We start from the raw sequence: 26,285 nt of genomic DNA on the forward strand, positions 1-26,285 counted from the left end.
ACATCAGTAGTAAAAGATTTTGGACTCTAATGCCGTGTACACACGACCGGACTTTTCGACTGGACTGGTCCGATGGAACAAATCCGTGTGACAATCCGACCGTGTGTGGGCTTCATCGGACCTGCAGCGGACCTTTTCTGTCGAAAACCAGACGGACTTTAGATTTGGAACATGTTTCAAATCTTTCCGACGGATTCGAGTCCGGTCGAAAAATCTGGTCGTCTGTATGCTAGTCCGACGGACGAAAACCAACGCTAGGGCAGTTATTGGCTACTGGCTATCAACTTCCTTATTCTAGTCCGGTCATATGTCATCACGGTCGAATTCGTCGGACTTTGGTGTGATCGTGTGTAGACAAGTCCATTTCGACGGAAGTCAGTCGAAAGTCCATTGAAAAGTCAGACGTGATTCAATCCGTCGAAAGTCCGGTCGTGTGTATACGGCATTAGCTTCTTGCTCTAGTGCTCTCATTAGAACAACACATTCCTTCATGCATCCGAAAGCTTTTGCCACTTTACTTATGCCATTTACATCTGAATATTTGCCATTCAAAGGTCTGGTACCAACCTCTTCATCTTCTTCAGTAGGTTGAATCATCCACCAACTTCTTTTATCTCTTGTATATCCCACTGGTGAGATTTCCTGGCAGTAGTCTCTTCTCCTTCTGCTAGTACTGTACATAGATGTTATCCTCTTACCTATTTTTCCAATTTAATACCTTATTTTACATTACAATTCCGGCAGTGAAGGGTGACACCATCTTTTTTTTTCGTAATGGCTGTATAGTTTCTTAAAATATATAATTTATGTAGGCGGCTTGGCCCCTTTGCTGGTCCACACTTCTAGGTTAGATCAGCGCTTATGATTATTTTAAACCCCAAATCAAAAGTTTCAAGAGCTATGCTGGCTGAAACATCTTCCAGTACACTTACATGAGTGTCAAATGCCCAAACCTCTTTAGTTCCTTCTGTTGGCCCTACATCACTATTTTGTTCTACAGTGACATAGGAGTCAGAGAAAGAAATCATAACATGTAGAGAAGTACCAAGTATCTGACACTGCTAAAAAAAAAAAAATTCACCTACATGGGAGGTTTTTTTTTTTTGCAAACATGTCTTTGGTTTTGGGTTTTAAAACAGTGACTGATTCACTTAAAATTGTGCTATGGTAGCCACAGAATAAGTAGGTTACAAAATACTGATCATCTGATGAAATTGTAAATGTTTTATTCCAATGTGTATTGGTTTACTTTTGTTTCTGCTTATATTACAGATCCACCTTCCATCCTTATTATCACACCAGGTATTGTTGTACATTTCATAAATAACGTATATACTCGAGTATAAGTCGACCCGAATATATAAACAATGCCCATCTGCAGCCTCACTGTGCCCATCTGCAGCCTCACTGTGCCCATCTGCAGCCTCACTGTGCCCAGTTGCAGCCTCACTGTGCCCAGTTGCAGCCTCACTGTGCCCATTTGCAGCCTCACTGTACCCAGTTGCAGTCACACTGTGCCCAGTTGCAGTCACACTGTGCCCAGTTGCAGTCACACTGTGCCCAGTTGCAGTCACACTGTGCCCAGTTGCAGTCACACTGTGCCCATTTGCAGTCTCATGTGCCCAGTTGCAGTCACACTGTGCCCAGTTGCAGCCGTACCTTTATTACTAAAACAGCGTGTGTCTCCCACTGTGTAATGCATTCTATTCAGCCGTCCATTGAAACAAAGCCCGCCCCGCCTCCTCCTCGTCTGTGATAAGCGGAACACTGATACAGTTTCCCAGCATCGTATCAGTGAGCTGAGGGGTAGAGGGGTAAAGAAATAGATTTGGGTGTCGTCAGCGTAGAGGTGGTATTGGAAGCCATGGGAGGCTATCAGTTGACCAAGAGAGGCAGTGTAGATTGAAAATAGGAGAGGTCCAAGAACAGAACCCTGGTGGACCCCAACAGAGAAAGGAAGAGGAGAGGAGGAAGTAGAATTGTAAGAAACACTAAAGGGGCGGTTGGATAAGTAGGAAGAGAACCAGCGAAGTGTACAGTCACGGAGACCAAAGGCGTGTAGTTTTTTGAGGAGGAGGGGGTGGTCAACCGTATTAAAGGCAGCAGAGAGTTCCAGGAGTAGGAGTACAGAATAGTGTTGATTGGTTTTGGCCGTTAGTAGATCGTTTGTTTTAGGAGAGCAGTTTCTGTGGAGTGTTGAGGACGAAATCCAGACTGAAGGGGATCAAGAAGGTTATTATCAGTGAGGTGGATGCTCAGTCGGTTGTAGACCAGACGTTCGAGGAGTTTGGATAAGAAGGGGAGCAAGGAGATGGGGCGTAGGTTGTTAAGACTGGATCGGTCCAGTGAGGGTTTTTTAAGTATGGGTCTGACAAGTGCATGTTTTAGAGAGTTGGGGAAGATGCCAGAAGAGAGGGAGAGATTGAAGATGTGGGTTAGAGAGTGTAGCATAGGGCCAGAGGGTGAACGTAGCATTTGTGAGGGAATGGGAACCAGAGGGCAGGTGGTAAGGTGGACATTAGCAAGTAGTTTAGCAACTTTGTCTGTAGTGGTGGGGTTGAAAGAGGGAAGTAATGATTGTGCCTGTGGGCATGAAGTGTAAAACGTGGAGGGTATCGGAACAGTAGAGATCTCAGCGTGAATTGTATCAATCTTCTGTTTGAAGTTATTGGCGATCTCTTGGGCAGTGAGTGAGTTGGCGGGTGGAGGCGGTGGAAGACGAAGTAGAGAGTTGAAGGTGGAGAAGAGTTGACGGGGACGGGATGATAAGTTGCTAATGAGAGTGGTAAAATAGGTCTGCTTGGCCGAGAGGAGGCTGGAATTATATTTTTGGAGAGCATATTTATATTGGTTGAAATCTCTCTGAGACTTAGTGTTACGCCACAGGCGCTCAAGAGCATGACTACGTTTTTTCAGACTTCTAGTATCATCTAAGAAAGACAAAAAAAAAAAACTGTGCTATAAGTAAAACTTGTGAAGAGATGGTATATGTAATACACACATATATAGGACAATGATATCCAATTTGTGTTGTAAATTAATAGCAAAGTTCATTAATGTAAAGGAAACAGGAGGAGTCCCCTGGTAGCAAGTACACCCTGCACAGTGAACCTCACTAAAGAGATGGTATATGCAATACACACATATATAGGACAATGATATCCAATTCGTGTTGTAAATTAATAGTAAAGTTCATTAATGTGAAGGAAGCAGAAGCGTCACCTCCCGACGTATGTTTCGTCTGTCACTGACGTCGTCTGTGACAGACCGTCCGTCGTTGGCTTATTTGCGCTAATTTACAACACGAATTGGATATCATTGTCCTATATATGTGTGTATTACATATACCATCTATTCACAAGTTTTACTTATAGCGCAGTTTTTTTTTTTGTTTTTCTTGTTTGATGTGAGTATTTCACGGTTGAACTGCTGCTTATTTTGGGGTTTTTTTATGATAGCGTGGTGATTTTTTTTTTGTTTTTTTTTCTAGTATCATCTGTTTGCCAAGGTTGAAGGGGTCGGGGCTTGATTCTGTGTGTAGTGAGGGGGGCCAGTGAGTCCAGTGAGGCTATAAGTGAAGTGTTGTAGACAGAAGTGGCTCGGTTGGTGCAGGATAGGGGTGAGATTTTGTCATAGAGGTTGTTGATAGAGTAGAGAAGAGAAGGGTTGAGATGACGTAGGTTTCTGCGGGTAACTTAAAGGTGGTTGGAGGGAGAGGAGGTAAAGGAAAGGGAGAGAGTGAAACTAATAAGGTGGTGATCAGAGAGAGGCAATGGATAGTTAGAGAGGTTGCATGGAGTGCAAAGGTGAGAAAAAATGAGGTCAAGGATATTTCCCTTCTGAGTGAGTAGGAGCATGTATCCACTGCTTGAGGTCAAAGGAGGATGTTAGGCTGAGAAGTTTGGAAGTGGCAGGAGTGTTAGTATTAATAGGGACGTTGAAGTCCCCGAGAATGATTATGGGGATTTCGGAAGAAAGAAAGTAGGGTAGCCAGGCAGAGAAGTCATCAAGAAAGGTTGATACTGGTCCAGGGGGCCTGTAGATCACGACTATCCTTAGAGAGATTGGAGTGAAAAGACTAATACAGTGTGCTTCGAAAGAGGAGAGTGACAGAGAGGGAGGCGGCTGAAGTACCTGAAAGGTGCTATGTGGGGCTAGAAGGATTCTGACACCTCCTCCCTTACATCCACTGGATTTGGGGGAGTGAGTCCAGAGAAGACCACCATGGGATAGGGCAGCAGAAGACGCAGTGTCAGATTCGTGGAGCCAGGTTTCGGTAATGGCGAGTAGGTTAAATGAGTTGGTGATAAGCAGGTCATGGAGAGAGGTGAGTTTGTTTCAGACAGAGCGGGAGTTCCAAAGGGCACAAGAGAAAGGGAGTCTGGTCTTGGGAAGAATAGAAATGGGAACCAAATTGTGTTGATTCTGCTACTGGCAGAGGATGCAGGGTGATGGGTGCATGGGGTACAGTTAAAAGATGGAGGCCCAGGGTTTGGGGATATATCTCCAGAGGTTAGGAGAAGCAAGAGGGTGAGGGAGGTAATATGGGAGTGGGATTTATGTGGCACAGGGACATGGCCCAGGGTCTTGGAGATTTTTAGTGTGTGTGGATTTAGAATTAGCAAGAGTTGGTGGATGCAGTAATAAGGAGAGGACAGAAGTGAGGGTGATATATATATGCTGTGGGGGGGGAGAAGAGGGGTGAAGTAGAGATAGTTTTAGGATAGAGGACAGAGTTATCAAAATGAGTGGTAGGGAATGCATGTTACATGGAGAAAGAGCTAAAGCAGTAAACAAGGTCACCTGATGTCTGTGTGGTGGTTTTCAAATTGTTTATCTTGTGTGCCTTCGCTTTGTGCATTCGCTGAGGTGCAGAGTCAGAAGTGCATTCCACTTATAGAAATCGCCACTTTGAGAAAGAGCCAAGTTGCAAATGTGTACCCCCCGCAAATGCTTCCACCAAGAGAAGCTTATATTTAAACTGATATGGGTGGGGTGTGGGTGGATTTCAATTATCACTTAGGAGGTAATAAAGCTTGGCTGGTTAACAGGGCAAAATTCCTATTTCAAAAACAGAGTAGCAAGAGGGCACTAAAGTTAAATGGGCCATAATTTTGGGTAAGACAAGGGAGATAATAAAGCATTGTAATGAGGACAGGTCTACAGATAGTTAAGTAAAAAAAAAAACATACCAGCATTATTAGAGACACATAAGAAAAGCAGACAGTTTTTGGGTGGAGTTGCAGCAGTAAGAGCATACTAGAGTTAAGAGACATAGGAGACAGTTTTCAGTAATGCGATTCTAGCTGGAGTTGTAGCAATAAGAGCATACCTGTGGGAGAACAAAGATGATATTTTCAGATTAGACAGTCAGATGATAGGTGCAGAGTCAGAAGTGCATTCCACTTATAGAAATCGCCACTTTGAGAAAGTTACAAATGTGTACCCCATGCAAAACTTCATTGGTTTATATTCTTGTCAGGAGTATTCATATCAATTTACTCATTCAGGGTGACCACTGGTACTTCCCTCTTCAGCAATTCACCCATCACATCTTCATCTAGATTAACTGGCATAAAAAAGGTGCTTCCAGGTATGGGGGGAGCAGGTGACCACCTTCCACGTGTTCAGGTCTAGTGACCAATCGATAGTCCTAAGCACTGTCACATGACTTGCCTTCTTACAGGTTCTGATACTAGCCGATAGTTTGGTGACGGCTGTGATGGATGAAGGAGTGTTGGGGGATTATTGAAGAGATAAGTATCAGTGGGATAGAGAGGGGTTCACAGACATGTCTCCCTCTGTAATAGCTATTTTATTTTATTTTTTTTGTCTTCCAGAAATACAAAACCACACCAGCACTAACCGCACCACCAATCAGGAAGTGACAGTACAAGAAGGAAGCTCACTGGCTCTGAAATGTTTGGTGGACAGTAACCCAAGAGCTCAGGTGACCTGGATGAAGGGAGAGAGGAACGTGCTCATTAAGGGCAACAAGAGTGAGCTTATACTCTATCTGAGCTATATAGCAGCCAGTGGGGCAGATAAATATTACTGTTTGGCTGAAAATAATCTTGGGGCCATGAATCAATCCATCAATATCATTGTGCCATGTAAGTATATGTACTGTTGCAAATAAATAAATTAATGGTAGGATTATAAGGTATCTCATTTCTAAGGTGCTGGGAGCATCATCCCAAACAGTACAGAAAGTGATAAAGATAACAAATTAAAAGGACTTTAAATATGTCTAGGAAATTATACTGGAAATCACTAACATGAACAAAAAAAAAATCCATGAAAACGATTTGTTTTTTTTATTGTTTACACAAGGTTTAAAAAGATGTTGGGTCAAACCAGCTCATAATATAAAGTAAGGCCCCTTTCACACGGACGGATAGAATTGTGCTTTTAGCTGCGTTTTTTACCGCAGCTAAACGCACATAATGCTTTCCTATGGCCCCATTCACACACTGCGTTTAGCTGCGTTTTGATTACCTGCTTTTTTTGTGCGGATAGAAAAAATAGAATTGATTGCGTCCAGGAGCGATTTAGCGCAGCTATCCGCACATAACCGCAGTGCACTGTGTCAGCTGCGAATAGCAGCGCCGAGCTGGCTCGCTCATCGGGAAAGGAAAAATGTTTTTTCCTTTCCCAATGAGCGACAAGCACGGGGATCCGACTTGGATCCCCGCCAATACCAGGCACTGTGTTTGGTATGAATCTTGAGGGGGAACTCCACACCAAGTTTTAAATAAAAAACCGGCATGGGTTCCCCTCCAAGAGCATACCAGGCCCTTCGGTCTGGTATGGATTCCAAGGGGCTCCCACTACGCCGAAAAAATGGCATCGGGGTCCCCCCAAATCCATACCAGACCCTTATCCGAGCACGGTCAGGAAAGGGGGTGGGGACGAGCAAGCGCCCCCCCTCCTGAACAGTACCAGGCCGCATGCCCTCAACATGGGGGGTTGGTGCTTTTGGGGCAAGGGGTGACCCCGCCCCCTTATGACGTCAAAGTCCCGGGGCATGATGGGACTGTGACGTCATAAGTGGGTGGGGTCATAATGTCACCCGGTGGCCATGCCCCATGCCTATATAATTGGTTGCGGACCTCGCTCACGGCATTACAGCGAGAGGGAGCGTTGTGTCAACATCTCTGGAAGAGTAGAGGGAAGAAGACATCTCAAAAGACCGGGTTCCTCCGCTAGCAAAAGAGCTGCAAAAGAGCAGAAGATAGCGGAGGAGCCCGGCAGAAGGAAGAAGGCACCGGAGAAGAACCAGAGAGTGCGGAGACGACACTGGAGAAAGGGAGAAGAGGCCTGAGAGACCCCGAAGTCAGCAGAAGACCCCCGAAGTCGGAGGACTGGAACTGGTAAGGAGGAGGAGTGCTTGTGTTAAATATACGGTGTGCCCACGGAGGTTCGGTTTGTGTGGGCGCTGCTGATTGGCTGGCTCTCCAGCCAATCAGCAGCGCCCACACAACCGAACCTCCGTGGGCTCTCCAGCCAATCAGCAGTGCCCACACAAACCGAACCTCCGTGGGCACACCGTACATTTAACACAAGCACTCCTCCTCCTTACCAGTTCCAGTAGAAGTGTCAGACATTCGAGCCTGAAGCAGACGAGGACACCTGAGAGACTCCAGGACGGTGCCATTGAGGGCAATTGCCACCGATTTGAGACAAGAAAAACACCACCGCTCCAGGATCCATGTGATGATCTGATCGTTTAGGAGGGGACCGCCTGGCACCTGTGATTGTGTTTGATGTCCTTGGAGCCATACAGTGTTTTCCTTGCACGCATTCCCTGATCCTCTGTTATGGGGGATCATGGAACTCTGGTAAGAGTTCATTTCTGCTGATGTGGTGGTGGATATAACACAGTCCTTTACTCAGTGTTTTAGAGGACGGTTTGCTCGCAATCTATGGACTTTTATTTTTGCACTGGTGACTTTTTTCATTTGCTCACTAGATTGTTTTTTCACATTCACCCATTTTTTTATGGACTTATAATCTGTTTAGATTGATGTAAATTATCTCTTCAATTAATTACTCACGGACTTATTAATTTTTGGTTTCACTGATCAAGGTGTTTATGCACATTTTAGTTCTTGGGGATTTTTTGATTTTCATTAATATTATTTTATGATTTTTCACTATCATCATATATGATATTTGATTTGATTTTTGGTCAATATTTTATGGCTAACGAGATTCTAACTTTCCAAACCTTGTTTTTATAACGTTATTTTAACGTCCAGTGTGCATGGAGCCTTAAAATCATGCTCTCGTATAGTGCAAATGTAAAGAGTCTGAGTCATAACAAATTGTATAATTATAATATAGTGTTTTTTTTTATACATTTTATATGATTATTATGATGCTACCATTTTAATCCAATTTTTTTGTTTCATACGTGGATTTTCCTCATATGAACTAATACTAATAGGGGTGTTACATTTGCCCAGGGAAAGGCGACAAGGAAACTATTGAATGCATATTACAAGCATTACAGGAATTATTCGCTACACTTGCATAAATGTTGAGACATTTGCAAAATCAATTATTTTTAAATCGCCCCCTTAGATTAGTTGCTTTTAAAAATCACTTAATGTTTCCTTATACATAACACTGAATTGGTGTTTTTTTTTCTGCCCTTAGTTCTGCTTTAATGACTAGTATTTTTGTATTTAGGTAAATAGCGGAAAATACCGCGCTGTAAACAGAAAAAACTAAAAAACAAAGCAGCAACTAACATATGAAATACACACATATAAAACATCAAATAAGAAAACAATAGCTGCGCTAAATAATGAACATGATATGTGATAAATCATTAAATCAATTTGGATATAATGAAAAGTGAACAAAATTGTGAATATGACGTTCACAAAAACAAACCTACTCCCGTGAAAAAACAGAAAGGAAAAAAAAAAACATAAAAATAAAGTGATAAAAAGTGAGGATAAACTTGACATGAAAGTCCAAAGCAATCAGCCAATTGCTGGATGTTAAAACAAAATAGTGCAGTCCTCCATCACCATTGAGTGTAAATCACCAGGAAAAATGCACGCTTACCAGAGGCAAGCAAAGAGAAGCTTGCGGCTATATACCCAGCCAGGGCCTTTCCTTGGGGAATCAGAGGCACACAACACAGAGGACTGATCCAGGACCGGCACACCACTCGGACACACAGAAGGGACCCCCAGGTAACGTATCACCAAAAAATATAAGAAAAGGGACTTCCCATGGTGTAATACTGTATGAATAATTTACTTAGGGATAAAAGAATCACACTAACAAGCATGAATTGGTAACGATCATATGTAGCCGGCTGGCTAGCGAGCTCCCGTACACTCCGGGAATCACGCGTGGTACGTCAGTACGTCCTGTCCGCCCAAATTTTTTTGTATTTTGAATTTTTTGAAATTTTTGTATTTTGAAATTTTTGTATTTATAATTTAGTAGAATATAATGTGGAATTGCTATTTAATTAAATAACTGCATATGTATCTTTTATTGTAGCGGGTAATACAAAGTATTTTGTGATTGCTGGTGTAGTCGGAATCGCTGCCCTCTTGGTTGCTGTAACACTAAAGCTTTGGTTGCGTAGCAGGTGAGATATTATTATAGGTGGGATATTGACTTTTATTTGGCAAAGAAATTGCTTTAAGGTGGTTGTAAACCCCATTCATGAAATCTGACCTGGGCACATATATCTGCAGTGTTTATTTATCTATCTCCAAAGCTCTAAGTCTCATGTTTTTCTGCTGCTCCATTCATCTGTTATCAGCATGACACAGGGGATGAAATCAGCTGGGAATTTTTTTTTTTTCGGGGTGCATAGAGATAGATTAGCAGAGAGCTTGTCTATTCACAGTACAGCTCTGCAAGTTTCTTCATTCCTCTGCCTATGTGAAGGGGGTAGGTACCTTTCCTCCAATCAGCTCACACACAGTGTAAGCTCAGACTCCCCTTCCACTGCTGAAACAGGAAGAAAATGTTCTAATACGATGTGCACTTTATAAATAATGTAGAAAGCTGAAGACAGCAGATATACATATAAAACTTATGTAGCGAGATTTGTTTCATCTCTGTGTATCATTTGAGGCTATTCACTTCACTGATTATAGGAGAGGGTTTAACTCCACTTTAACCAATCAGTAGCTACCTCGAAGAAACATTTTTGTTGAAGTAATGTAACGTTACACCATTTGTTATTTTACTTTCAATAGATTTTTATTGGATTTTAACAAAGGAAAGAGAATATAAATTAACATGGAAAAGTGGTTGCCTTACTGATAGACCCTGAGAAGTAAAATTGAGGCAGATAACAATGGGGAGTAAAAGCTACTACATAGAGCACATAATGTGGACAGGTACAGCTGAATGGTCTAAGTTGTATTCTGATGTAGTTAGGACAAGTTAAGAGAGTTCTGGTGAAATCATGCAAGATATTGAGACCAATTAGTTTGAGTTGCGGATAGACGTCCTTCAGAGGAGGCAAACATACATTCATGAGTATGCACCAGGGATATCACTTTGCCCTTGGCAGGAGCATCTGTAGATTTCCAGTTGCGAACTATTGTTAGTCTGGGCTACAATGAGGATATGGGAGGCGATACACCTGACATGAGGGTGGAAGTTGTCAAGGACTATACCTAGCAATGCGAGTGCAGGAGACGGTTTTGTGTCTATTTTGGTTATGTCAGAGAGTAGTTGATATATGCTCCTCCAGAAGGAGGACACCCTGGTGTATTCCCATAGGACATGGTACAATGTTCCTATAGTCCCACACTTCCTCCAACAGAGGGTTCGGCCATGGTCTGAGGGCCCGGCCACAGAAGGGAGCCCGCGGGCGCCTCCTGCTGGAAACAAGGGATAGCAAAAACTCGCGGCCGTGGGCCCGCAGCGACCTTATTTTTTGGGCCCCAGTGCCCAGGCCGCACAGCGGGAGGCAAGCGGTAAGCACTGCCTGGACAGTGTTAACACAGGTTGTGGCTGCCGCTCACCTACCGCCATGCAGACATGCCCGTGTCTCCTGCGATGGCTGCAGGCAGAGACGAGGGGGCAGAAACCCCCTTACATCAGAGTTTCCCTTTACACCGAAGTCCACAGCATTCCCCTTAAATCAGGGTTCCCCTTTACATTAGAGTCCACAGAGCTCCCCCTTACAGTGTAAGTGGAAATTCTGCAGACTCTAAGGGGGCTCTGTACGGACTCTGATGTAAGGGGGCTCTGATATTAGGGGGCTCTGTTTGGACTCTGATGTTAGGGGGGCTCTGTGTGAACTCTGGTAGGAGGGCTCTGTGTAGACTCTGATGTAAAGGGGGCTCTGAGCGGACTCTGATGTTAGGGGGGCTCTGTGCGGACTCTGATGTAAGGGGGGCTCTGTGTGGACTCGGATGTAAGGGAGGCTCTGTGTGGACTCGGATGTTAGGGGGGGCTCTGTGAGGACTCTGATGTTAGGGGGGCTTTGTGCAGACTATGATGTAAGGGAATGTGTAATGTACAGGGTGTAAGGTTCAGGAGTAAGTAATGTACAAGGTTCAGGGATCAGATGTATGCAATGTATAGGGGTCAGGAGTGTGTAATGTGCATGGTTTAGGGGTCAGGAGTGGGTAATGTACAGGGTTTAGGGGTCAGGAGTGTGCAATGTACAGGGTTTAGAGGTCAGGAGTGGGTAAAGTACAGGGTTTAGAGGTCAGGAGTGGGTAATGTACAGGGTTCAGGGGTCAGGAGTGGGTAATGTACAAGGTGAAGGGATCAGATGTATGCAATGCACAGGGGTCAGGAGTGTGTAATGTGCATGGTTTAGGGGTCAGGAGTGGGTAATGTACAGAGTTTAGGGGTCAGGAGTGTGCAATGTACAGGGTTTAGGGGTCAGGAGTGGGTAAAGTACAGGGTTTAGAGGTCAGGAGTGGGTAATGTACAGGGTTCAGGGGTCAGGAGTGGGTAATGTACAAGGTGAAGTGATCAGTAATGTACAGGGCGCAGGGGTCAGAAGTGTGTAATGTACAGGGTGTAGGGGTCAGGAGTGTGTAATATACAGGAGTGAGAGTCATGGCACAAGGAGGGGGTCCTATGAGGACCAGAGTGTATGAAGGTGTTCACTGTACACTCTGTTAGAAAGCGGCCCCCTCCAGGTCCCATTATACTCCTTTTGTAGTCTCTAATGGGATCTGGAGGGGAAGCATTCTAACAGACTTTCTGTTGTACTTTGTGCAAAATGTGGGGGCGAGGCCAGGGGCGGATCATGGATGGGGACCAGGGGCAGGTCACGGATGGGGCCAGGGGTGGATCATGGATGGGGCCTGACAGGGGGCCCTGAGTGTTGTCAGTCCACCCCTGCATCTGAGTGTAGTATGTTGGTAAGGTTCATCATTTAATTCAAATAAAAATGGCAACTCACAAGAAGTAAAGTGAATAAAGGCAAATCACATAGGCTGGCCTCTCTGTATGATCCTGGTACTGGTGTCTGGCGGTATAGGGCGCTGATGGAGGCTGGTCTGCTCTGGTGGTTTCCATGGCCCTGAATCCACCAGAACGGACGAGCCTCCACCAGCACCCTATGCCACCAGCTACCAGGACCGGGATCATACAGAGAGGCCAGCCTATGTGATATGCCTTTATCCACTTTACTTCTTGTGAGTTGCCATTTTTATTTGAATTAAATGATGAACTTTATTAACACACTACACTCAGATGAGTGCTGCTGTATCTCCCCACTTTCTTGTTTACAGAGCCACTTCCTCCCTGTCAGCTGGCTGCACACACGGAATAATATCAGCAAAGACTTTTTAACCCTTTACTATCAAACTCTATACTGGACATATTCCCTATATACTTTCTAATCCTTATTGTTTTATGGTTTACTTTTTTTATGTCCATTTTTTATATAGGAATTATTAATTCCTATGGTCATTGTTTTTAACATTTTTTTATCTGGTTTTCAATTTTCCCATTGCCATTAGCCTTCATATTCTGATCGATCAGAGGTTTTATAATAATCCAATGCCTAGCTTTTTATTTGCCCATAGTGTTTCCCCGCTATTTCCCAAGCCTTTTATTTGTTATTCCACAAAGTGATGAACTAAAGCTGACAAATAGTAATTGTGTCTTTTCTTTTTTTTTGTTTTTTACTTTAGTCAAAGGATAAAGATTTTGAAACAAACAAAATTATATATAATGATACCCATCTTACCACTTGATGAAATGCCTCCAAAGTCACAGAGATAGCAATAAGGTCTTTATACAACCTATGCCTTTAATAGAAGGTTAGGAGGCACATGTACAAAAATTATAAACAGAGATGATTAGACTGGTTTCCAAGGCTACAAACAAGAATATCAAACTGTTGTTAAAGTCTTTTATACATTTTTATTTATAGAATTCAATGAGATCACAGTAAACTGACCGGAAAATATTATCAGCCATGGAGGACTATTTTACATGATCTTATTACAGAGACATAGCATAGATATATTTTGGTCTGTCATGTGCTTTGTAGGGTAATCTATACTAATACAGACAACTTGATGTTTTTATCCATCCATTCTACAAAAGAGAATATCTATCTACTGGATAGGAGCATCTCATATATTTCAAATTTTGAATTAAACAACAAAAACAATAAAACAATTTGACCAAGGGGGAGGATAAGGAGGAACAAAGTAAGGAAATGGGGGTCTAAGGTTGATAGTTCCAAGAATTAGGGGCCAGAAATGTTTTTCAAAAGGGGGACAGAGAGTCCTCTATTGGGTTTGTGTGAAAAAGAGGATCATAACATGACTATTCAGTTCAAATCTAGTAAAACGGAGGGAAGTAAATAAAAGAAAAGGGGGGGTGGCCAAAATAAAATGGGGGGGGGGGACTAGGGAACCAAGGCAACCATACTTTGTCCACAGAGATAGAACTGTAAAGAGAGTTGCCCAAGTCAACACTTCTCTCACTCCACTCAAGCCATCAATCGCTTGCCCCTTTCAGAATACAGAAACATATGCCAATGTTGTCATGTCTCGTGAACGGTTTCTTGCATGTCCTTTTTAGATTCCTAAAGTTTAAATATATATATATATATATATATATATATATATATATATATATATATATACACAGTGGGGACGGAAAGTATTCAGACCCCCTTAAATTTTTCACTCTTTGTTATATTGCAGCCATTTGCTAAAATAATTTAAGTTCATTTTTTTTCCTCATTAATGTACACACAGCACCCCATATTGTACACACAGCACCCCATATTGACAGAAAAACACAGAATTGTTGACATTTTTGCAGATTTATTAAAAAAGAAAAACTGAAATATCACATGGTCCTAAGTATTCAGACCCTTTACTCAGTATTTAGTAGAAGCCCCCTTTTGATCTAATACAGCCATAAGTCTTTTTGGGAAAGATGCAACAAGTTTTTCACACCTGGATTTGGGGATCCTCTGCCATTCCTCCTTGCAGATCCTTTCCAGTTCTGTCAGGTTGGATGGTAAACGTTGGTGGACAGCCATTTTTAGGTCTCTCCAGAGATGCTCAATTGGGTTTAAGTCAGGGCTCTGGCTGGGCCATTCAAGAACAGTCACGGAGTTGTTGTGAAGCCACTGCTTCATTATTTTAGCTGTATGCTTAGGGTCATTGTCTTGTTGGAAGGTAAACCTTCGGCCCAGTCTGAGGTCCTGAGCACTCTGGAGAAGGTTTTCATCCAGGATATCCCTGCACTTGGCCGCATTCATCTTTCCCTCGATTGCAACAAGTCGTCCTGTCCCTGCAGCTGAAAAACACCCCCACAGCATGATGCTGCCACCACCATGCTTCACTGTTGGGACTGTATTGGACAGGTGATGAGCAGTGCCCGGTTTTCTCCACACATACCGCTTAGAATTAAGGCCAAACAGTTCTATCATGGTCTCATCAGATCAGAGAATCTTATTTCTCACCATCTAGGAGTCCTTCAGGTGTTTTTTAGCAAACTCTATGCGGGCTTTCATGTGTCTTGCACTGAGGAGAGGCTTCCGTCGGGCCACTCTGCCATAAAGCCCTGACTGGTGGAGGGCTGCAGTGATGGTTGACTTTCTACAACTTTCTCCCATCTCCCAACTGCATCTCTGGAGCTCAGCCACAGTGATCTTTGGGTTCTTCTTTACCTCTCTCACCAAGGCTCTTCTCCCCCGATAGCACGGTTTGGCCGGACAGCCAGCTCTAGAAAGGGTTCTGGTCGTCCCAAACGTCTTCCATTTAAGGATTATGGAGGCCACTGTGCTCTTAGGAACCTTAAGTGCAGCAGACATTTTTTTGTAACCTTGGCCAGATCTGTGCCTTGCCACAATTCTGTCTCTGAGCTCTTCAGGCAGTTCCTTTGACCTCATGATTCTCATTTGCTCTGACATGCACTGTGAGCTGTAATGTCTTATATAGACAGGTGTGTGGCTTTCCTAATCAAGTCCAATCAGTATAATCAAGCACAGCTGGACTCAAATGTAGGTGTAGAACCATCTCAAGGATGATAAGAAGAAATAGACAGCATCTGAGTTAAATATATGAGTGTCACAGCAAAGGGTCTGAATACTTAGGACCATGTGATATTTCAGTTTTTCTTTTTTTAAAAATCTGCAAAAATGTCAACAATTCTGTGTTTTTCGGTCAATATGGGGTGCTATGTGTACATTAATGAGGAAAAAAAAGAACTTAAATAAATTTAGCAAATGGCTGCAATATAACAAAGAGTGAAAAATTTAAGGGGGTCTGAATACTTTCCGTTCCCACTGTGTGACTATATATATATATATATATATATATATATATATATATATATATATACACAACAAATGTTCCTACATGTCAAACACACACCATTCATTTGTATATTGTTATACTCCTAGGACCAAGAACACTGAGGAAATAAATAAAACCAAGAATCACTTTTCTACAAAGAACCAGTATGAACACCAACCAGCCCCCTTGTATGAAAACACTGAATTCGCCAACAATGCTAAAGAGGTGAAGTTAATGTTATTAATGTAAAAAAAAGCTTGCGTTAATGGATATTTATAAATGCCTTCAAGTCATAATTGTTTTAGATCTTAATTTTTAAGAAGCCTATTTCATTTTCATCAAGCAGTGTGAAGCAGTTTGAAACAATAGTAAATAAAAAGAAAACATGCTCCAGAATATAATAATTGTTAAAATATTATGTGCAAAAATTCAAAATGAAATAAGTGTAAATGTATAGCAAATACTATCCATATAGTGTGCACAGTGCTGTCCAATCTCCAAGAGATTTGACCCCCAGGAGTATAACAACAAAAGAGTTTATTCACAGATATAACCCCAGTAGAAATAGACTCGCCAAATGGAGATGACCAGTTAACTGAATAGGCTGGTCATACAAGTCCTGTTATTAAATTTGCTACTGGTTTCCTTCCTCCAATGGCTTTGGCTTATATTACCTTCATAAATAGTCATGGCATGTAGGACGGGGGGGGGGGGGGGTGTCATAATGTAACATTAAAAGAAAGGGGAATCCATAAAGTAAAATCACTCGCCAACACAGTGCTTCACCCATCACTAAGATACAAGGCTTAATACTGTACAATGGTGTACAGGAGGAACGCACCACTCGTTATAATCAGGATTTGTTTTGAATTTATGAAGGGTATATTTATATATTTTTTTCTTTTTATTTTGGTAGCAAACAAAGTGCAGTACTGAACCCAAGAACATTTATTTGAATTTTGAAGAGGGGCCAGTTTCTTTCGAAGAAGAATCTGTTTATGCAAACACATGAGTTTTCCTGAAGATATCTCAAGAATGCTTAGGTGGATTAGCAGTTAACAATGTGACCTTCATACGTAGGATTCAGTTTTTAGTATCCATCAAAGATACTATCTGCCTGCTAATGCGCTCCACTATTTTTGCCAAAGTAGGGGCTTTACTTGTCTTCCACATTGACAATTGTTAACCCTTTATGGATTTTTCCTTCAAGGTCATAACTTGCATCACCCATTGACAGCATTTGAACTTTGTACAGGCTCTCCTCACTTAACAACCAGGTTCCGTTCTATCGGTCAGGCCGTTAAACAAATTGGTCGTTAAACAAAGAGCCACAAGTAATCAATATTTTAGGCATTCTTAACTAGTGTACTGTATTGTATTCTGAAAAAAGCGTTGTTTTAATTTGCATAAGTACAGAACACAAAAATATAAGCAACAAAAATATTGTACTGTACAGGATACAATGATGTACAGTGCCCAAAAAGTAAACGTATACAAGTGTCCTTCAAAGGGTGATAGTGCTTCAGGGTCATCATTGAAATTCCCAGCAGGGTCATCAGTGTCATCATTGGAGTTACCAGCAGGGTCATCAGAGTCATCATTGGACTTACCAGCAGGGTCATCATTGGAGTTACCAGCAGGGTCATCAGTGTCATCATTGGCGTTACCAGCAGGGTCATCATTGGAGTTACCAGCAGGGTCATCATTGGAGTTACCAGCAGGGTCATCAGTGTCATCATTGGAGTTACCAGCAGGGTCATCATTGGAGTTACCAGCAGGGTCGACAATATCGTCATTGGAGTTACCAACAGGGCCATCAGGAGTTGTAGATGAGGGAGACGACAAAGTAGGAAATCATAGAACTGATAGGGGTAACTTGCAAGAAGAATGCTTTTATGGTGCTCTGCTTTGTATTTTCTTTTTTCATTTTCTTTTTTTCGTCATAAATTTCACAATAACATTACATAAGTTCTTTCATCTGTCGTTCCACTTTAGAGAACCTTTCAACATTTGGGTCCAGACCCTCTAATTGTAGTAAAGTTGCATTCACTTTTTCGAACACACCAGCTAACCCCCTAACTGTGAACTTCTATTGTACTTCTTCCATTGTTTCCTCCTTTTCTTCCTCTTCCTGTTCTAAGTGCTGCTGTGCTTCCAACTCTGTAAAATCTTCATTACTTGGCTCTCCCTCAAAAAATTCCACAAATTCTTTAATATTTATCACTTCAACATCTAAGTCAAGCATGTTAGCAAGATGCACACTTTTTTGATTTATAACTTCAACATCTGTTTCATCAAACCCTTCGTTATTGTTCACAAAACGCTTTCAACATTATTTCCATATACCCTGCATACACTTTTCTTTTACTCCATCCCAAGCTGATGTAATTTTTTTTATGCAGTGTAAAATGTCGTAAGCTTTCCAAAAATCATGAAGGTTATCTTTATCAATTTCAGTTGCTACTACAGCTTTGGAAAAGGTGTTGCGCAAATAGCAGGCCTTAAATGTTGCTATTGCACCCTGATCCATGAGTTGGAGGATAGCAGTTGTGTTTTTAGGCAGATACACTACCTTTATGTCTGGATGTAGGTCATCAAGATGCTAGGGGTGGCCTGGGGCATTATCAAGCAGGAGGATAATTTTAAAGGGAACGCCCTTTTGCTGACAACAAAGCTTGACCAAAGGTATGAAACATTTGATGAACCTGTCATAATAAAGCTATAAAGCTTGTGTCATCCATGTTTTGTTATTTGCACGATAATAAACAGGCAGTGTGTGCTTACTAACCTACTTCAATGCACGTGGGTTCCGTGAACGATAGATGAGGAGAGGCTTTAACTTGAACCCAGCAACATTTCCTCCCAACAACAATGTGACCCTATCTTTAAAAGCCTTAAAACCGGGCATTGTTTTATCTTCTTTGTGTACATAGAAACTTTCTTGCATTTTTTTACCCAAAAAAGTCCAGTTTCATCCACGTTCAATATCTGCTCTGGACAGTAGCCACTTTTTTCGATAATTTCATCACATTCAACCACACATTTCAGCTGCTTCCACATCTGCACTTGCAGCCTCCCCATTGATACTCCGATTATGGAGGTTGAATCTCCCACAAAACCTTTGAAACCATCCATGGCTTGCTGTAAATGTTCAGTCGATTCTTCTCCTTTGTGCACTTTCAAGTTCTCAAAAATACTGCATGCTTTGGTTTGAATCAATAAAAGACTCATTGGCATTCTTTTTTGTATTTAGTCGTCAATCCATACCGCCAGCAATTTCTCAATTTCATGAATGAGGCCTTTCCGCTGCTTAGTTATTATGGCTTGATATCCTGTGGATGCTTTTACTGTCTAAGTAGTAAAATTATTGCAAGCTACTATAAATATATGCTAATTAGTTAATCTAGACAGCTGCTAGCACTGATCATGTCCCATATGACCGTGCAAACCAAACTAAAATACAGAGGAGAGTGCTGCGCTATCTTATCCACTTGCCGACTGCTGCACGCTGATATAAGTTGGCACAATGGCAGCGGTGGGCAAATGGGCGTACGTATACGTCCCCTTTAAGAGGCAGGCATAGTAGTTGCGCCTGCTGCGTACAACATGACCGTGCCCGCGGGACCTGCGGACTCTATGTCCGCCGGCCTCCCGGCGATCATGTCACGAAGCCTCAGAATGGGGAAGTGCCTATGTAAACAAGGCATTTCCCCGTTCTGGCTTGTGTCATGACACGCTGTCATGTGACTTGAAGCCCACCCCCCCACAGTTAGAATCACTCCCTAGGACCCACTTAACCCCTTCATCGCCCCCTAGTGGTTAACCCCTTCACTGCCAGTGTCATTTAAACAGTAATCAGTGCATTTGTTATAGCACTGATCGCTGTATAAATGACAATGGTCCTAAAATAGTGTCAAAAGTTTCCAATGTGTCCATCATAATGTTGCAGTCCCGATAAAACTGCACAGTGACTGATACAAAGGATAGTCTGGGCCACTATCCTTTGTATTTTTTTGCTTACCTATTGAAGCTTTTGTTGGCTGCAACAGCTGGTATTAATGTCACTAGCTATTCAGTAAGTCCATCCTTTTATGTTTGTTATTTTCCCAAAAACTTTTTTATGATTATATCTAATCATTTTCTGATTTAATTATTTTATCAGATTATTATATATGTCTTGCCATATAAGTGTTTATGTTCTTTTTTACAGAAACATTGTTGGTAATTTGGTGATATTGTGTGTGTGTGTATGTGTGTGTATATATATATATATATATATATATATATATATATATATATATATATATATATATATATATATATATATATATATATATAGTTTTATGTGTATGGACTCATTGCAAACACATTTTTTTCTTTTTTAAACTTTTATAACCATTGCATAATAAGTAGTCTCTATTTAAACCCCCCCCTTTATATTTATAATATGGATTTTATTGCAGAAATAAAGTCACAAAAATATAGTCAAATGTCTCAAGGAAAATAAAAGTAACATACATAAATATGACCAATATTATACACGAAAATAGAAATGAAATGTAGCGCTAATGAAAGTAACCAATAATAAAAAACACATCAGTAATGGTACTGTATCGGTATATTTAAACTAAGTACAGTCCAACTGACAACAGAAGAAGAACGGGTCCTCAATAAGGGACTTAAATTTGTTCCTCCCAGGCCCCTTAATAAATTCAACACATTTATTGATATTCAGAAGTATGTTCGGAAGTTAAACATCCAAAGATATTTTCTTTCCCAAGTACCTAACGACCAACCACGCCGTGTGGACGAATATGTCCATACAGGACTTTCCAATCCTTCACTCTTCAACTCCCCAGGAGCTATAGCACCGTCTATCTCAGTATTCCGTAATCTAGTGTTAAAAGACCTAGAGGCCTTACCTGTCAGGAAAACATACATGGACCAAAACCTTAAGAAAGGTCTAAAATCATTGTGTGAACGCAAGGATTTAATTATCCGCCCTGCGGATAAAGGGGGAGCTATAGTGGTCTTAGACAAGGCCAAGTACATCTGTGAGATGCATAAAATCCTTGACGATTCCACTACATACCAAAGCATACACACAGACCCCACCATCCCATATAAAAAAGCCTTGTCCTTGTTAATTAAGGAAGGCTCTGTTCTAAGGATCCTAGATAAAAAGGAAAGTGACTATCTTATTCCTTTAGCCCCTCGCATCCCTGCGATATATTATTTGCCCAAACTACATAAAGACCCATTCAATCCCCCAGGCAGACCCATAGTCAGTGGGATTGACTCGGTCACATCATGGATAGGTCAATACATTGACTATCACTTACAGCCCCTGGTTCGCTCTACACCATCTTTTATTAAAGACACAGGTGACACCATCAGATTATTAGAATCTACCTCATACCAAGAAGGTATGATCTTAGTCACAGCCGACGTTTCGGCCTTATACACTTGCATCCCTCATGATCTTGGATTTGCCGCAGTTGAATATTATTTATCTTTTGGTTCCAAGATCATTTCTACTTACAAACAAGAGGTGTGGCCATGGGGGCTAAGTTTGCCCCCAGTTTGGCCAACCTTTTCATGGCCAAGTGGGAGGAGGATGTCGTCTATTCACCCAGGAGGCCAGAAGTGGCCCTCTGGGCACGTTACATAGACAACATCCTCCTCCTATGGAAAGGCGACTTCTCCTCACTATACGAATTCATGGCCCATTTGAATACTAATGATCGAGGTATCAAGTTAACTTATGAAGCTAGCCTCACATCCATACATTTTTTAGACTTGGAGATCAAAGTCCACGATGGCCATTTTGAGCTTCGAACATACTTTAAACCCACAGATCGCAATGGGTATATCCCATTAGATAGTTGCCACCATTCACAATGGTTAAAATCAGTACCTCGCAGCCAATTTCTTCGGCTGCGACGTAATTGCAACAACGAGGTAGACTATTTCATGCAAGCCCACACCCTTAAAAAAAAGGTTTATAGAAAAGGGCTATACCCATACGGAGTTAGAGACAGAAATACAAAAGGTTGGGTCTATGGATAGGCGATCCTTGCTGGCCATCAATCCAAAGATGACCAACAATGACAAATTTAAGTGGTTTTTTTTCACAACATACTCGGTACAAGCCAGACAAATACAGAACATTCTCAAAAAACATTGGGGTGTTCTTCGGAATGATACCCTTCTTGGCCCAGTACTACCAGAATATGCGGGTGTCACATTCAGAGGTGCTAGATCCATTCAAGGACAAATTGCCCCTAATATTATAGACCCTCCTAAAAATACCCCTTTTTTTCAGGACTGCAAAGGTTTCTTTCCCTGTAGGAAATGCAGAGTTTGCATTTACAACACTAATGGAAGACGAAAAACAGAAATCTTTCAATCAACAGTTACCCAATGCGTTTACCCCATGAAGCAATTCACTACATGTGCTACACAATATGTAGTATATCTCCTAACCTGTCCCTGTAAAAAACAATATGTGGGTCGCACCAAAAGAACTTTTTCAGTTCGAGTAGGTGAACATCTTACCAATATACAGGCAGGCAAGACAAATCATACTGTACCAAGGCATTATCTTACACACCATAATCGGGACCCTATTGGAACTCAGTTCCTTATAATTGATAAATTCGTTGCCAATTGGAGAGGTGAATCACGTGTGCGGGGTGTTTCAAGACTCGAAACATATTGGATATTCGAACTCCGCACTTACTCACCCCATGGGTTGAACATCGAATGGGATATTAATTCCTTCATTAACCAAGCGTAAATGGTCCCTCACATAAAGCTGATATTCATTATATTTATTTTATCATACTATTTTCACGTTATTCTTGCACATGACATTTTTACACCATTTAATTCTTTCACATCACTCCCTTTTTTCCTATGTTTTAATACAATATTTAGATAACACTTTTAATACATTATTTATATAACACTTTTAATACATTATTTACATAACACTTTTTTATTTCAGGTCACGATACATGTGCACATATCCATCTAATGGGATTATTTATTATCAATATCCCACATTATTTTTATTATGTCATATTTCCTTTATTTTTCCTATATTTAAATATATTATTCACATAATATTTCCTCCTGCACTGTGTCACGATTTATGTGCACACATCTATTCATTCTGATTATCCATATCTTACACCTCTAGAGTTTCATAATAAAATTTTATTCATCTCCAGAGCCATGACACCGGGGGAAGTGGAGATATTTGCTGTCTCAACACTTCCGGTTGTCTCCGTTATCTCACCCTTCACTTCCGCACTACAGGGGATGGTAATTCCTTCTCTGCTTACAGTCCTGAAGGGTTAGAGACATAGTATTCCTTCATTGGCTCCCTGGCAGCATGTGACTTCCTGTGTGGTTACGTGCTGCCTCAGATTTGCACTACAGAGACGCTATTCGTCTCCTATGATCATGTGACTATGTCAGCTGACATATCACATGACCTGGCCCCTTTTTGTTCCTGGTTACTGTGCTCGCCTGATTGACTGAACAGCGCAATGTACACACGTGGGTTGTCTGGCTATGTCAGACAAGATAAGATCATATAACTCTCAGTGCAGCTTCTACCAACGATTTTAAATCACATCCTCCCGGTCATCTACATTTATACATAGGATTTTGACATTGTATTTGTTCACTATGATTTATGTATTGATGTATCCTAGAACTCCTTGAGCGGACATAGATGTTTATAGCGCTGCAGACTATTAGATATTATGGGTCCCCCCCCTTCTTTATTTTCTACATACACTTTTAACATGTTCATTATTTTCTTATTGGCTAAATGACATGCCTCTTCCCTATTGGTGGGCGGTTTCATTGGTTAATACAAGGCAGTCAGCTGACTCCTCTCTGTCCTATCAAGAGCAGACCCATCATGTGACCTTACCATTGATGTTTGATTGGTCGCACTATTTGTGTAGTTTTTTATATAAATATATACAGTGTAGGAGAGGAGTTTGATGCCCCAGAAGTCCATGTGGACGAAACGCGTCGGGCGAGCCTTACTCTTCCCTACACTTGTTTTTACCTTTTTTACGTGATCACACTTTTTATATTGTTTGTTGATTATTGGTGATACCCAATAAACATACGTCATTTGATCTACACTATTGGCGTTTTTTACATCTTTTTGGGAACCACCCATACTCTGGAGACTCTCCCGTGGCCTTGACCCTTCCTCAGTCCTTGGAATTAGCAGCCACGACAGTGATTACAGAGGAAAGATCCCCCTTGAGATCCGGGGTTCCTGCGAACAACCATCGTCCATCAAGGATCTCTGAGCCTGTTTGATTCGGTGTCACCGGCATCCGAATCCACTTCCTCTGGTAAGCGTATTTCATCTATTCCCATTATATGATCGTATTATCTATGAGACACAGAGGAGAAGATTCCTGCACCAGTGCAACATTCTGTATACAGTTTATTCTTGGACTTTTCATTGTCTGACCCATGGCCACACATTGGGACATTATTATATCTTAGTCACTATTCACCTTATACCACGTCAAGCCATGGGCCTTTACTAATGGCTACCATTACTGATGTGTTTTTTATTATTGGTTACTTTCATTAGCGCTACATTTCATTTCTATTTTCGTGTACAAAAATATAGTGTATTGGACCCACTTTATGCCACATTACACCCCTCTATTTTTTGTCCCAACGCCTCATTAAATAAAAATATACAATATAAATTATGTGGGAAATTTAAGAAATTAGAACGCCTCATGTATTCTGCTAATTCCCAATGGTGGAACAAATATTTTTTAAATAAATATTTGGACAATAGAATCTCACCTAGAGGCCTTCGAATTTTAAAAACCTGCTTCTTTTTGGAACCTGAAGATGCCAAGGAATGGGGTAGCTTGGCTGAATTCTGTACATCAAAATGGATTCACATTTTGGTAAAACACCAGAACATCAAAATTTGAACAACTAATGAAGTCAGTACAAACTCTGTCCCAGGAGATAGTTGATATGGGTCATAAGGTCCCTCTACCCTGGTTAGACATCCTTAAAAGGAACACCAAAAAAACAAGAAAGTGACCTTATTTACAATAAATTAGGAACATTTAGGCGTGATATTAAGGATTGCACCAATAATAAAGTCTTCACATGGATGCAGAAATCTATACCCCAAAAACAATATCCAAATTCAATTACGTCCACAGAATAACCTATGACCTGATGCAAATTACTGAGGACCCTGGTCCCTCTATCTTAACTGTACAACCTTGTAATGATCCTCCCTCGTGTATATCTCCCATTACTACTTGCCAAACAAAAATGACAGATCCAGTCACCACAGTGGAAACACTATCCGTTGTTCCCACTACTACGGTACCAGAAATAATTCCTGAGTCACAGGTCATTATATCTCCGAATAATAATGGCACGTTAGCCACAATTTGTTCGGGAGTCACCAATAGTGAACCCATCACTTTTGGATCCAATAGCTCCTTAGATGGGTCTTTTTTATTGCCACACCCCTTTCCAGCCGCTCCGACAAAAAGAAAGTTCACCGGAGAGGCTGCAGAGGGGGGAGAGGTAGACATAGACGTCAACCCGTCCAAAAATCGCAAACTGTTAAAATCTTTAATTTGTCCCAACACACCCTATCCTCTGCACAAACATCCTTGTTGAGCCATGGCCTTAATTTTTACCCATCCAACAAACGTGATCCATTCGTATTATTCAAGGATTTGAATAGATACGTTAGAAACCTCACCCTTAAAAAGGTTTTTCCAGATAAAAAGCACAAAAAATGCACCTAACCCAGACAGTATGGAAAATTCAACTATACTTGAGCCTTCGTTGGAGTCGCATGAATTTGATTTTGATACTGACATGATTGAGATGTTAGAGCAACTATTACACGATGACTCATATACTGGACTTGATCTATACACACAACATCTACATACTTCTCCACCAGTGATACATTCCACACTAAAACCCAAATCCATATTTTACCCGTACCAATCAAAAGGCCCACACCTTACCACTTTCTATAATATGGTATTTTCAGACATCAAAATGTAGCCTTACAATCTCTAATCAAAAACGATGAATTAATTATCAAAACCACCGACAAAGGCGGCGGAATTGTTATCCAAAATCGAACCAATTACATCATGGAAGCCGACTGCTTACTCGCGGATCGCCTGACTTATTGTAAATTAAGTACCAATCCATTGCCTGAATATAAGATAGAAATCAACTAACTAATTGATCATGTTATCCAACAAAAAATTATCAATAAAGAAGAGGCCTCCTTTTTACATAGAGACTACTATCATACACCTTATTTCTATCATATTCCAAAAATACATAAAAGCCAGACAGATCTCCCGGGTAGATCTATCATTGCTGCAATGGATAGTATTACTTACGGTTTATCCAAATATGTTGATCATCACTTACAACCTCTGGCCCAGGGCCTAC

General features: G+C 41.3%; 1 protein-coding gene across 1 annotated transcript in view; it reads left to right on the plus strand.

The window, feature by feature from the left end:
* Positions 1-19,008, plus strand: part of LOC141109814 (sialic acid-binding Ig-like lectin 12) — a 41,007-nt gene extending 21,999 nt beyond the window's left edge. Inside the window, exons 6-10 of the mRNA XM_073601080.1 lie at positions 1,273-1,302; positions 5,841-6,113; positions 9,526-9,616; positions 15,887-16,004; positions 16,696-19,008. Of these exons, the coding sequence (XP_073457181.1) occupies positions 1,273-1,302; positions 5,841-6,113; positions 9,526-9,616; positions 15,887-16,004; positions 16,696-16,791 (608 nt within the window). The 3' untranslated portion in view covers positions 16,792-19,008. The remainder of the gene's footprint in view (positions 1-1,272; positions 1,303-5,840; positions 6,114-9,525; positions 9,617-15,886; positions 16,005-16,695) is intronic.
* The last annotated feature ends 7,277 nt before the right edge of the window (positions 19,009-26,285 follow it).

This window comes from Aquarana catesbeiana, linkage group LG10 (genome assembly GCF_042186555.1).
Source record: "Aquarana catesbeiana isolate 2022-GZ linkage group LG10, ASM4218655v1, whole genome shotgun sequence".
NCBI classification, from domain to species: Eukaryota; Metazoa; Chordata; class Amphibia; order Anura; family Ranidae; genus Aquarana; species Aquarana catesbeiana.